General features: G+C 43.6%; 1 protein-coding gene and 1 pseudogene across 4 annotated transcripts in view; both read right to left on the minus strand.

Annotated features, from left to right (window-relative positions):
* The window catches only part of PHIP (pleckstrin homology domain interacting protein), a 180,265-nt gene that overhangs the window by 101,591 nt on the left and 66,229 nt on the right, over positions 1 to 12,445 (minus strand). For all 4 annotated transcript variants that reach the window (XM_056565928.1, XM_056565929.1, XM_056565927.1 and 1 more), the window contains exons 13-18: positions 10,244 to 10,342; positions 8,212 to 8,359; positions 6,398 to 6,532; positions 5,339 to 5,467; positions 4,967 to 5,192; positions 1,074 to 1,211 (exon numbers count right to left, since the gene is read on the minus strand). In XM_056565928.1, coding sequence (XP_056421903.1) covers positions 1,074 to 1,211; positions 4,967 to 5,192; positions 5,339 to 5,467; positions 6,398 to 6,532; positions 8,212 to 8,359; positions 10,244 to 10,342 — 875 coding nt within the window. The remainder of the gene's footprint in view (positions 1 to 1,073; positions 1,212 to 4,966; positions 5,193 to 5,338; positions 5,468 to 6,397; positions 6,533 to 8,211; positions 8,360 to 10,243; positions 10,343 to 12,445) is intronic.
* Positions 3,606 to 3,696, minus strand: LOC130363471 (U2 spliceosomal RNA; annotated as a pseudogene).

A 12,445-nucleotide genomic window follows, 5' to 3' on the forward strand; every position in this document is an offset into this window, starting at 1 on the left:
GGATGAAGCCAAGGTACCACACGGAGTGCCCGTCGACATAGAAGGTACAGAGTACAGGGAAGAAAATGTGAACCGCCACAGCACAGTGGATAGTTGTAACCCTCTGCTGGCGGCGAAAAAAAGAGTGAGAGAGGCATATCCCATAGGGAAAAGACAGACCAAGGCCCCCTGATTGAATAAAGATGCCCCCTGCCACCTAAAGAATGCCCTAAACTGTATAAGAGGGTAGAAAGAAAGGGGGGGACACTTACCCCAGGAGACACCATACTTACCTGTCGGTGTCTTCAGCCAGCTTAACGCCACACTGTATCATGTCAGGCTGCCATCACAAGACGCTGGTCGTTGGCGAGAAGGGGTTAACGGCCCATACTCTTATGCACCGTGCCCCTTTATCGTAAGTGAGAGATCAGGTAGCGCCATCCTCCTGTCGCCCAACCAAGAAAAACAATAAAAGGAAAAACACCTAACTAGACAGCCCTAGCTAGAAAATAATAAAACAGAAAATACCAGGTCTGGAGAGAGCTCCAGACCTGTGTCTGCCTCCTACTGACCCTAAGCTAAAACAGATTAGCTCAGTACCTGTGGGCGGGTATATCCTGCTGGGAGGAGCAGTCTACTTTTTTTGCCTAGAGTTAGCCTCCTTGTGGACAGCAGCATAATACCCATGGTCTCTGTGTCCACCTATAAGGCGACCGAGAAATTATATTTTCTTCTAATGTGCATTGAAGAGACTGCTGTGTATGAGCAATGCTTTCTCCAGCTCATTTCGGATGATGTCACCACCCCATCATGAATATTTATTCCTGGTTGCTCATACAGCAGCAGCCCACCTCCTTTGCAAATAAGTAGTACGATATTTGCAACACGATGAATATCTCCTGAACAACTGCACCGATTGTCCCCTGGTAAGAAGTGTTAAAAACTTGGTCACTCACACTATTTATCTGTATAATAATGTACAGGTGATTCGGTTGTCAGTTTCTCTATAAAAAATGAATTAAAAAAATGCATACTTTTGCAAAAGAAGAAAAGCTACACACAAAACATTTCAACTTTAAGAATTAAATGGTTACCTCTGACTAAACGGTAGCTGCTGTGTCCAGTTACAGAATTTATCCGCTGGTCTTGCTCTTGCTGTAGTCGTTGTATCAGGCTATCCAAGGGACTAATTCCTTCATTACTAGTCTGCTGGCTGAGAACTTGGTTCAGACCTATATATAGCAGTAAATTAAGAATAGGACAATAAAGGGTATGTTTAGGTAATGCAATCCAGATGACCGTTCTGTACATCTAGTAGCCCCAGCCAATTCATTTAAATCCCACAAAAAAAAAAAAAAAAAAAAAAAAAAAAGGCTACTGCAAAAATGTGTATTAAAGAAAGCTTTATTGATCATTATAAAATAAAACCTTACAAAAAAAACACAAACAGAATAGGACAATCAAAAGAAAGCGGTAAGACAGCCTATAGGACGTAGCAATAATCATATTTAATATCCTAATTGCAGTACCCATCTACTGGTGCTGTTAACTATATAAATTTTTTATTTATGGTTATTGCTCCATCCTACAGGCTTTGGTTTCTGTGAAACCCCTCACCAAAAGGTCTGTAATACACACTGCGTCTTGTCCCCTCCTTGCTCACTTGCCTGCCCAAGGCAAGCAGTTAATTTACATATTTAATTGGGGCTTGGCTTGCAGTAGCTAAGCATTAAAGTCTTCCCACAAATTTACATCATAGCATTCTGAGACAGGGTACACACTGTACACGTACTCCGTGTACTCCTCTGCCCCAGAGAAATACAAGGAGAGGTAACATTGATCAAAGGGAAGGCATGTAAATTATGTAAATTAACATAATGCCATTTAAGGGGCCAAATGAAGTCAGAGACTATGCTCTGTCCATTTCTCACATAGATTTCACAAGACTTTAAAGCATGCTGCACTTTAAAGTCCTTCAGAATAAACAAACATGTGGGAAAATGGACCTAGGCATAGAAACTAGATGTACCTTTTTGGACAGGTTGCCGATGCATACCTACAATGTTTTGGTAAATTCAGTGGGAATACGTTCCTTACCCCACATTGAAAGAAAGGACAACTAGGAATTTAAGTGATTGTGATAGTGGATATAGCCCCATAGTATTTACTGTGTACTGTACAGTAAGTATATCATATTATTCAGCTTTTATAAATAAGACAAGCAAGAACAAAAAAAATAATTTCAACAGCATACTGCAGACTATGAGCCCATTCAAACTATGGAAATTCCTAAACGGTCTCATTTGTTTTTAATTGGATTCTCCTGTACCATTCACACTACGGAAGTCTGGATTCCAGAATGAGCCGGAGGGGTGAAAAAACATATCACTACCAGTCAGTCAGTCGCCCCACATGAGGCAGAGGAGACAACCAGAAAAAAAAATTAACACCCAAGGATGCCAGGCGTTTAGAAGACAAGCAGGAATGAGACAATACAACAGAAGAGCAGATGTACAAAAACACGTTCACAGGGGAACCCCACTTTGAGACTGAGGCTCTGTAAGAAGAACCGGAAAGGGTCAGCCAAACATGGTGGACGTGAGTGGCATGCTATCTCAGAAAAGCACAATTATTTCCTGTTGAAGGAGGAATGTGTCCATTGGACAAGCCTAGTAGCCATTATATAGCAGAGGAGGGAAACACTGCATAAACACAATTGTGCTCCGTTTATGGAAAAGGGGTAAGTGGCATTTGGAGGAGTACAGAAGGCTCTATGCACAATAGGGGAGCGGGACCTCCAAATATCACAATTTTTTTTATCTAAGAGCCTGGGAACGTGCTCTCAAATCACCCAAAGTGCATGAAAAAGTGCAAATCTGTTACACTAAAAAAAAAAACAAAAAAAAAACCTGCACAAAGGATGCGGTCTATCGCAAGCCCTTCTCAGATAGGAGAGAGGCCCCCAACAAACATTACCCTTCGCCTCCGGACCAAAAGGTACCTACGAGGTTCCAGGTTTGATGTCCCTTTTCGCCGAAGCTACAAATGCTCCCGGCATCCCCCTAGGCGTTAGCCAAGGTATCTGCCCGCAGAGCCGATAACTGTAGGTACCCTGCCAGAGCAGGAGTACCCGGGGTGTTTGCAGGGAGGTGCGGAACCTAATGGCCACACACACCTCCCCTAGACCACCAGGAGGGACACCCAGAAGGGCTACCACATCCTGACAAATCCTGTGGACACACAACACGCAAAAAGTGACACAATGAGACAAAAATAAATAAATAAGTGAATGTGTGCAGATATACTGCCCTGACATCCGGCCGGATCTACAAAAAATGTCTCTGATCCTAGCTAGAAGGCCGGGAATCAAGAGGTGAGTAAAACAAAGGTGCAGAGATTATGGTGCCTGTGCTTCAACTCAGTGAGTCCATCCTCCCAGTGAGTTTCGGCACCTCAGGGTCACCACTCCCCAAGGCACTGAAGTACCTCGGGCTCTAGACCCTCTCAGCCTCATGGCGCGACCCGGAGGAAACAGGTCATATCGGGGCAGCCGTCAAGCTGATTCCGTAGAACCAGCCCCGGAACGCCCCGGTACACCTGCTCCCTACCATGCAGCACCCATCCCCACCAGCTCCATACTGGCGACGCCTGCCACCAGCATGAAACTGATAAGAACAGATACTACACTTGATCTTAGCCAAAAGGCCGAGAAGCGATATCACAATTACTCTGCATATGGAAGGGGGTAATGTGGCTCATGGAACTGCTATGGCAGGCACATGACTACAGAAGAGCACCTCTGGACAACACTATCATTGCCTATGGAAAGAGGGTAAGCTGGTTAGTGGAGTAGCTTAACAAGTACTTAGTAAGACTCTTGGGCAGCAGTTCATTGAAATAATATATTCGTGCACTTATGGTTAGATGAATTTCAATGATGATGGCTCCCAACTAGTGTGTTAAGATCTCTGCTAGCGTGATTGCTACTGCTTCATGGATTTTACTATACGAATTGTTTAAAGCTTTGAATAATTGCAGAAAAGAATTGCAAGAATAAAAAGAAAGAAATTAATCTAATCGTGAGTGCATGAATATATTATTTCAATGAACCGTTGCCCAAGAGTCTTACTAAGTGATTACTAGTGGAAGCGGTGAAGAGCCACACCTGGGCAGTAATTAAGTGTGCATAGAGAATATAACTATAGCTTAACAAGCAGTATGTACAATGAAGGAGGGAAACTCAGTTTTACACAACTGTTCCACTTCATAGAAGGATAAATTGTGGCCAATAACCTAGCATAACCGGTACTACGTGCAGTAGAAGGTATTTTGCACACACATAGGTTCACCTTGCCCTTACAAAGGAGTGAATAGCACTCTGACTGGGAAGGGGGATTGGCAGTGGAGAAAGGCAGGCAGAGCACTGACTGGTGTCATGGCCCCATCAGGGAAGAGGTATGAGCAGTGTGGGAGCCCATGCTGACTACCTCCCTGATCATGTATTATTGTCGAACACAATTGCTTCCTCTAATTAGGTAGAGAGATTAACTTTAGTAACACAAGAAAAATATGAAAGAGGTGATGAGCCCAATACAGATCCAATGGTCATAGAACCTGAAACATCACCTGAAAGGGAAGCTAAAGAAATAAAAACTAAAATCAAGATGTAGCAGACGTGAAGAGCAGGAGACACTAAGCTAAAACTGATTAGCCCAATGTCAGTAGGAGGGGCAGCACCACATCCTAGTGGCAAAAACCTATACCCCAGTCTTGTGTGTTCCCAATGATTAGAACAAGAACTTGAAAGATTCGTGTACTATGAGTACTTTTTAAAGAGAGAAATCAGATTTTTCAGTGTGGGGAAAAAGCAACATGTCACTGTGATTTCACATGGAAATGCTGCAGATTTCTTCCATTGTAAAAAACTAAAACCACATTAAAAAGATTCATAATTTCATTTACCAAGTAAATGAACCCTTAAATGTACCTGATGAAGTTACACCCATTTGAGGGATGAGTTGCTCATCCCTGCAATTTTCACGCCCAGGAACAAGACGCTGGTATCTGGCTGGATGTGGATTACCATCGACATCCACCAAAAATGGTGGTGGCATAAGGTGCGGCGCCTGCTGAGTTTGTTCATCAAGGACATAATTGTTTGCATCACGAATAAGAGGCCGATAATCACTGTGAAAGAACATTTGGTCTGCTATCTGAAAAACAATATTTAAAACAGTTGCTTGAACAATTTCACAAACTCTAATCTATATCAATATTAACACACATTAACAAAACATTGAAATGCATATATAAATATATAAACTATATCTATATATCTACAAACACACACACTCTGTACCTTATCATACTTGCTGCTTGATCCAAAGCCAAAAATTAACAGATGACCATGAGAGTCCGTGCATGCAAAGTGTTGTCCATCAGGAGAGCACTTACAGTCAAATACTGCTCCATGCCCTTGTCCTTCAATCTATAAAATAGTTTAAGAAGAAAGAAAAAGAAAAAAAGTCACGCTATATTGAAAAAATCCTTAAGTGTGAATAAATACAGGGTAGGAAACTTGTTAATTCATTGTAAAGTATACCAACAGAAGGCTCACACAAAAGCAAATGGAGTAGAAGTAAAAATAATACAATAGCGTGATAATCTATCAACTGGCTAGGTTATAACTGCTACAACTACGTGCTGGATCCCTTATAAATTGCTAGTATATTTATTGCTAGTACATAAATTGCTAGTACTGGGTCCTATGTTCCTATTTGACAGGTACTGCGGAAGAGTACCAAATGAGCAAACTCCGACATAATTAGAACAATTACGGATAGGAAAAACAGTGCTGCATGGCATGCTATTCCTTCCATCATATGCAAATTTTCATAATTTCTGAGACTCATCTAATTTGAAATGAGAGAATGGTTTTTCAGGAGACGTAATTTAGGCCAGGTGTATTTACTGGAGTGGAGAGACCTGTGTAATACATGCCATTCTTAGGAGTGTGGCTAAGGGTGCATTCACACCATGTTTTTGAAACCGTATATGTTTTTTTTTTACCATGGGAGTCGATGGGAATCGTAGAGAACCGTATGTGCGTATGGTTCCATCAGATTTGCACCATATGCTTTTTTGACTTAGCAGATTTTTTCTTGGAATTTCAATCAAACAAGTGAAACTTATTTATAATGGAGTGATAAGTTTAAAAATATACGTTTTTTCTTAAAAAAACAGAGGCAACCGGACATCATTTTTCAAACCTTATACTTTTTTTTGTATGGTTTTGAGGAATCAGTTTTTCATCAAAAACCTGATATGGGAACTGTATTGCAAAAACGTGGTGTGAATGAACCCTGTGTCCAACTGAAGATGATGATGATGAAAGATAGATCGATAGATAGAGACTTACCATGTTAAAGTAAGACCGGATCTTGACCCCACGAGCTAGATCCCAGACTATGACATTTCCATCATGGCCTGCCGAAAACAACACTCGTGGATCAAATGGATGAGACTCAAGCACAAAAACTTCATCCTCATGACCCTGAAAACATTTGGTATAACAAACCACTTTATTAAGTAAAAAAGAAAAAACAAAAAAATATTGTAGTTTACAACATTTAGGGTTGCTGAGCTTGATGTTTTATGTCACTTAATAACCAAGCCTGCTTTTATAAATCTGACACATGACTGTATTAAAGAATAATTCTGTTTATCTTTAGCCAAACAAAGAAATATAACATTTACATATTTAATTGTAAAATATAAAAGTCTGAGGGAGAAAAAAAATGTTACTCTAACATGCCACATATTTATACATATGTAAAATGTAGAAGTCTAAAAACAAACTGAAACTCAACATTTATGACATTTGGAGATGCCAGAACATAAGAATCCCCCCTCCCAAAAAATACCCCATTTTAAAAACTATACCCCACCAGTAGGTCTACTGAGCATTTTAACACTATAGAGGAGATTTATCAAAGCCTGTACTAAAGGAAAGTTGCTGAGTTGCCCATAGCAACCAATAAGATCACTTCTTTCCTTTTTAACAGGGCCTCTACAAAATGAAAGAAGCAATCTGATTGGTTGCTATGGGTAACTCTGGACAGATTTTGAGAAATCTCCCCCCATGATTTTGTTTCCTGACAGACCTGGGGGCCTTTGTCAGGTGAACATGTTGCATGGTGTTGATATCTTATACCCAACGCAGTCGCTATTGACTGTGGCATGTAATGTATTAAACTGCCTGAAGTTTTCTTCAATCCCAGCTGTTGTGACAGAGCCCTGCAATGTATAACCTGCTGTGATCTTGTGGGTACACTGGGAAGTACCTGGAAGATCATCATGACAGATATAGTCATGTTGTGAGATCATCATTAGTCGTTAAGGGGCATATTGGTGGGGGCCTGACTTACAGCATCCCCATGATCCTCCAATTTAAGGGGCCGTAGCGTTCATGCATGCACAGTGTCGTTTCTTACCAGGCGCTGAAGTGTACATTTAGCAGTGGCTGAACAGTCATAACATTGAATGGATTCAGATGCAATGAGCTGCAAAACCATGAACAGCCACTACCAACTGTATTAGGTAACTAATAAGAAGGCAGCAGCCCCTTTAATCAGCCGATTGGAAAGGGTTCCCAGAAGTCAGCACTCTGCCTGCAATCTCTGTAAGAGTATTCACACAACGGAATTTTCATAAAGCCGCAGAAATTCAAAAATAAACAGAATTGCGGAATTCCAACAACATTTAAGCAGAATTACGTGTTATCTAAACAGAATTCCGCTGAATTTCAAGTTAGGCTCCTGCATGTGTCCAAAGTTATGGCTTTTTGATTATTGTTGAAAGTTGTCAAATTAAATCTTATCTGTTCCAAATTGGCAATACACAAGGCCAAGCTTTTATGTGTTGTTCTAGCTATGGAAAGAAGAGCGGTAAGCTGCTTCCAGACAGCTATGGCATAAGGATTTTTTCTCAATGAGCAAAAGGGTTTAGGCAGTTAAAATCAAACAGCAATAAAAAGAAGTTTAAACTCTACAGGAAACAAAATAGTAGAACATTTACAAAGGGTACATAGAAAGTTGTTTCACTTTATATTTAGAAAGCAAATGTTGTAAAATAAAGAAAAGGCTGTGCAAAAGTGTACACAGCTTTTAAGATCCTATTACTCTTTTTCTGAAGAACAGTCAAATGTAATAACTTCATAGTTTAACTTGTTACCATAAGGATATGGATGAGCTGTCCCGTGTAAGAGTTCCAAACTTTTAAAGTCATATTATTGACTGCAGTGATTACAAACGTGTCATGACGATCCCAAGCCACCATAGTCACTTTCAGCTTTGTAGCCTTGTCTTCTACACCTTGAGTACTGTTCCAGTGGGAGGGGGAAAAAAAATCAATTCAAATTGGCAATTGTTCAGGCAGTTTGTCATCAATGTATTACAGTGGAAATGTTCATATTTGTCAGCACAAGTAGAGACACTTTTTTAACCCCTTAAAGGAGTACTATGGAGATCGGAGAACAGGACACAGACATCGGAGCAAAGGGGGAATGTAGGCAGGTGAGATAAAGTTTGTTTTATTTCATTATGCAGCCTGGGCACGGAGGGTTAAGAAAAAAAAAAAAAGCACCATAGTACTCCTTTAAAGGGGTACTCAGCCCCGGTCATCTTATCCCCTATCCTAAGGACAGGGGATAAGATGTCAGATCGCCGGGGTCCCGCTGCTGGGGACCCCCGGGATCTCCTCTGCAGCACCCTGGTATCATTACTGCACAGAGCAAACTCACTCTGTGCATAATGACGGGCAATACAGGGGCCGGAGCATTGTTAAGTCACGGCTCCGCCCCTCGTGATGTAACGGCCCGCCCCCTCAATACAAGACTATGGGAGGGGGTGTGGCAGCCATCAAGCCCCCTCCCATAGACTTGCATTAAGGGGGCGGGCCGTGACGTCACAAGGGGGCAGAGCCGTGACGTCACGATGCTCCGGCCCCTGTATCGCTGGTCATTACACACAGAGCGAGTGTGCTCTGTGCAGTAATGATACCAAGGTGCCGCAGCGGAGATTCAGGGGGTCCCCAGCAGCGGGACCCCGGCGATCTGACATCTTATCCCCTATCCTTTGGATAGGGGATAAGGTGTCTAGGGGCGGAGTACCCCTTTAAGGACACAGCCAAATTTTTTTTTTTGTGTGTGTGTTTTTGTTTTTCCTCCTCGCCTTTTAACTAGGGATGCACTTATCTTTCAGCAACTGAAACATATCAGCCATAAATGGTGGTTTTGGACTTGAGTCAAAAGTAGAGATGAGCGAACTTACAGTAAATTCGATTCGTCACAAACTTCTCGGCTCGGCAGTTGATGACTTTTCCTTCATAAATGAGTTCCGCTTTCAGGTGCTCCGGTGGGCTGGAAAAGGTGGATACAGTCCTAGGAGACTCTTTCCTAGGACTGTATCCACCTTTTCCAGCCCACCGGAGCACATGAAGGCTGAACTAATTTACGCAGGATAAGTCATCAACTGCCGAGCCGAGAAGTTTGTGACGAATCGAATTTACTGTAAGTTCGCTCATCTCTAGTCAAAAGGCTGAAAATATTAGAGCGTTTGACTTAAGGAAGGGGACGTGGGTTATGAAAGGAGCATGGCTTGCAAGGCGCATGTCGGAAGTTCTCAGCATTGCCAACACTTATTTTTCCATATGCGGGGCTGTATGAGGGTTCATTTTGTGAGACATGATAGGGTTTTTTTTTATTTATTTTGAAATGGGAAAAGGGGGGTGATTTTTATTAAGGGTGGGGCTTTTATATTTTTTTAATTTCTCAATATTTACCTTACACTTTTAAAGTCCTATATGGGCGCTATTTTGTGCAATCATTAGATTGTAATGTACTGTTCAGTACTAAGGGAGACCTCCATCTACAGCCTGACTCTGCAGGCTGCACCAGAGGCCATTAGTGCTTATCGGACCCCCATGATCGCACTGCGTGGATCTGATAAGCCAAACCAAACCCACGGGCATATCCATTTTCATTATAGATCCTCTGATCAACATCTATAGGGTTTATGGTGGACAACAGCATTATCTTTGATGTTTGCTATTATGGGCAAGTCCCCAGCTGCTGTTAGCAATCAGAACTCCCCGGCTATGTAGCAAGCGCAGCTCCTGTACGTCGCCGTGCACAAAGTTACACGCTGCAGCACCATACATTTACAGCACATGTCCTTAAGGGCTTAAATCAATCACTCAGACTTACCCGGATGGGCGAGTCGCCATATCAAGTAAAATGCTTCTCCATTCCCTTTTCTTAAATTGCCAAATGCGAGCAGTCCCATCACGACTCCCACTTACAAATCTGTTAAAAAAATATAAATAAATAAAAAAACATAATTAACCCCTTAACCTCTTCAGGACATAGGGCGTATGGATACGCCCTGCATGCCGAGTCCTTAAGGACCGAGGGCGTATCCATACGCCCGTGGGAATTCCGGCCCCCACCGCTAGCCGGTTGGGGACCGGAGCCGGATGCCTGCTGAAATCGTTCAGCAGGCATCCCGGCATATCGCCCAGGGGGGTCATTATGTCCCCCCATGTCGGCGATCGCCGCAGATCGCTGGACAATTCAGTCCAGCGATCTGCGGCGATTCCGGGTCAATCGGGTCTCCGGTGACCCGGTCACCCGGAATTACTGGCTGTTCGGGGCCGTCTCTGACGGCCCCGAACAGCCAGAGCCTGCAGGGGTGAGGTGGCACTGGTGCCACCTCACGATCGCCCTGATTCGTCGGCCGGATTACCGGCCGACCAATCAGGGCGCCTGCTGCGGGTGTCACTCCCGCACCCGCTCCGCCCCTCTTCTGGAGGACGTGAGCGGGTGCGGGACGTGCACCCCGGGTGCTGGGGACCCCGATCCCCGGCGCCCCTGTTGGGATCGGGGCCCCAGGAGCAGCTGCGGCGGTGGGACTGACCTGCAGCGTCTGGATCGTTGGAGGTGAGTGACAGCCTCCTGCTGTTGCTTAGCAACAGCTCCCAGCATGCAACAAGGGCATGCTGGGAGCTGTAGTTATGCAACAGCAGGAGGCAGACCACCACAACTCCCAGCATTCCCTTATGGGCATGCTGGGACTTATGGTTTTGCAACAGCTGGAGGCACATTCTTTCTATGGAAAAGTGTACCTTCAGCTGTTGTATAACTACAACTCCCAGCTTGCACAAACAGCTAAAGTGCATGCTGGGAGTTGTAGTGGTGCATCTGCTGGTTGCATAACTACAACTCCCAGCATGCCCGTTGGCTGTCGGTGACTGCTGAGAGTTGTAGTTTTGCAACAGCTGAAGGCACACTGGTTGTGAAACTCAGAGTTTTTTTTTACCTAACTCAGTGTTTCACGACCGGTGTGCCTCCAGCTGTTGCAAACTACAACTCTCAGCAGTCACCGTACACCATGCACCGTACATGCTGGGAGTTGTAGTTTTGCAACAGCTGGAGGCACACTGGTTGTGAAACACTGAGTTAGGTCACAAACTCAGTGATACATAACCAATGTGCCTACAGCTGTTGCAAAACTGCAACTCTCAGCAGTCACCGACAGCCAACGGGCATGCTGGGAGTTGTAGTTATGCAACAGCTGGATGTCCCCCCCAATGTGAACGTACAGGGTACACTCACATGGGCGGAGGATTACAGTAAGTATCTGGCTGCAAGTTTGAGCTGCCGCAAACTTTCTGCTGCAGCTCAAATTGCCAGCGAGAAACTACTGTGAACCCCCGTCCGTGTGACTGTACCCTAAAAACACTACACTACACTAACACAAAAAATAAAATAAAAAGTAAAAAACACTACATATACACATACCCCTACACAGCCCCCCTCCCCTCCCCAATAAAAATGAAAAACGTCTGGTACGCCACTGTTTCCAGAACGGAGCCTCCAGCTGTTGCAAAACAACTCCCAGTATTGTCGGACAGCCGTTGACTGTCCAGGCATGCTGGGAGTTTTGCAACAGCTGGAGGCACCCTGTTTGGGAATCACTGGCGTAGAATACCCCTATGTCCACCCCTATGCAATCCCTAATTTAGGCCTCAAATGCGCATGGCGCTCTCACTTTGGAGCCCTGTCGTATTTCAAGGCAACAGTTTAGGGCCACATATGGGGTATCGCCGTACTCGGGAGAAATTGTGTTACAAATTTTGGGGGGTATTTTCTGCTTTTACCCTTTTTAAAAATGTAAAATTTTTGGGAAAACAAGCATTTTAGGTAAAAAAATTTTTTTTTTTTTTACATATGCAAAAGTCGTGAAACACCTGTGGGGTATAAAGGTTCACTTAACCCCTTGTTACGTTCCCCGAGGGGTCTAGTTTCCAAAATGGTATGCCATGTGGGGTTTTTTTTTTGCTGTCCTGGCACCATAGGGGCTTCCTAAATGCGGCATGCCCCCAGAGAAAAATTTGCGTTCAAAAAGCC

Source organism: Hyla sarda, chromosome 3, assembly GCF_029499605.1.
Source record: "Hyla sarda isolate aHylSar1 chromosome 3, aHylSar1.hap1, whole genome shotgun sequence".
NCBI lineage: Eukaryota > Metazoa > Chordata > Amphibia > Anura > Hylidae > Hyla > Hyla sarda.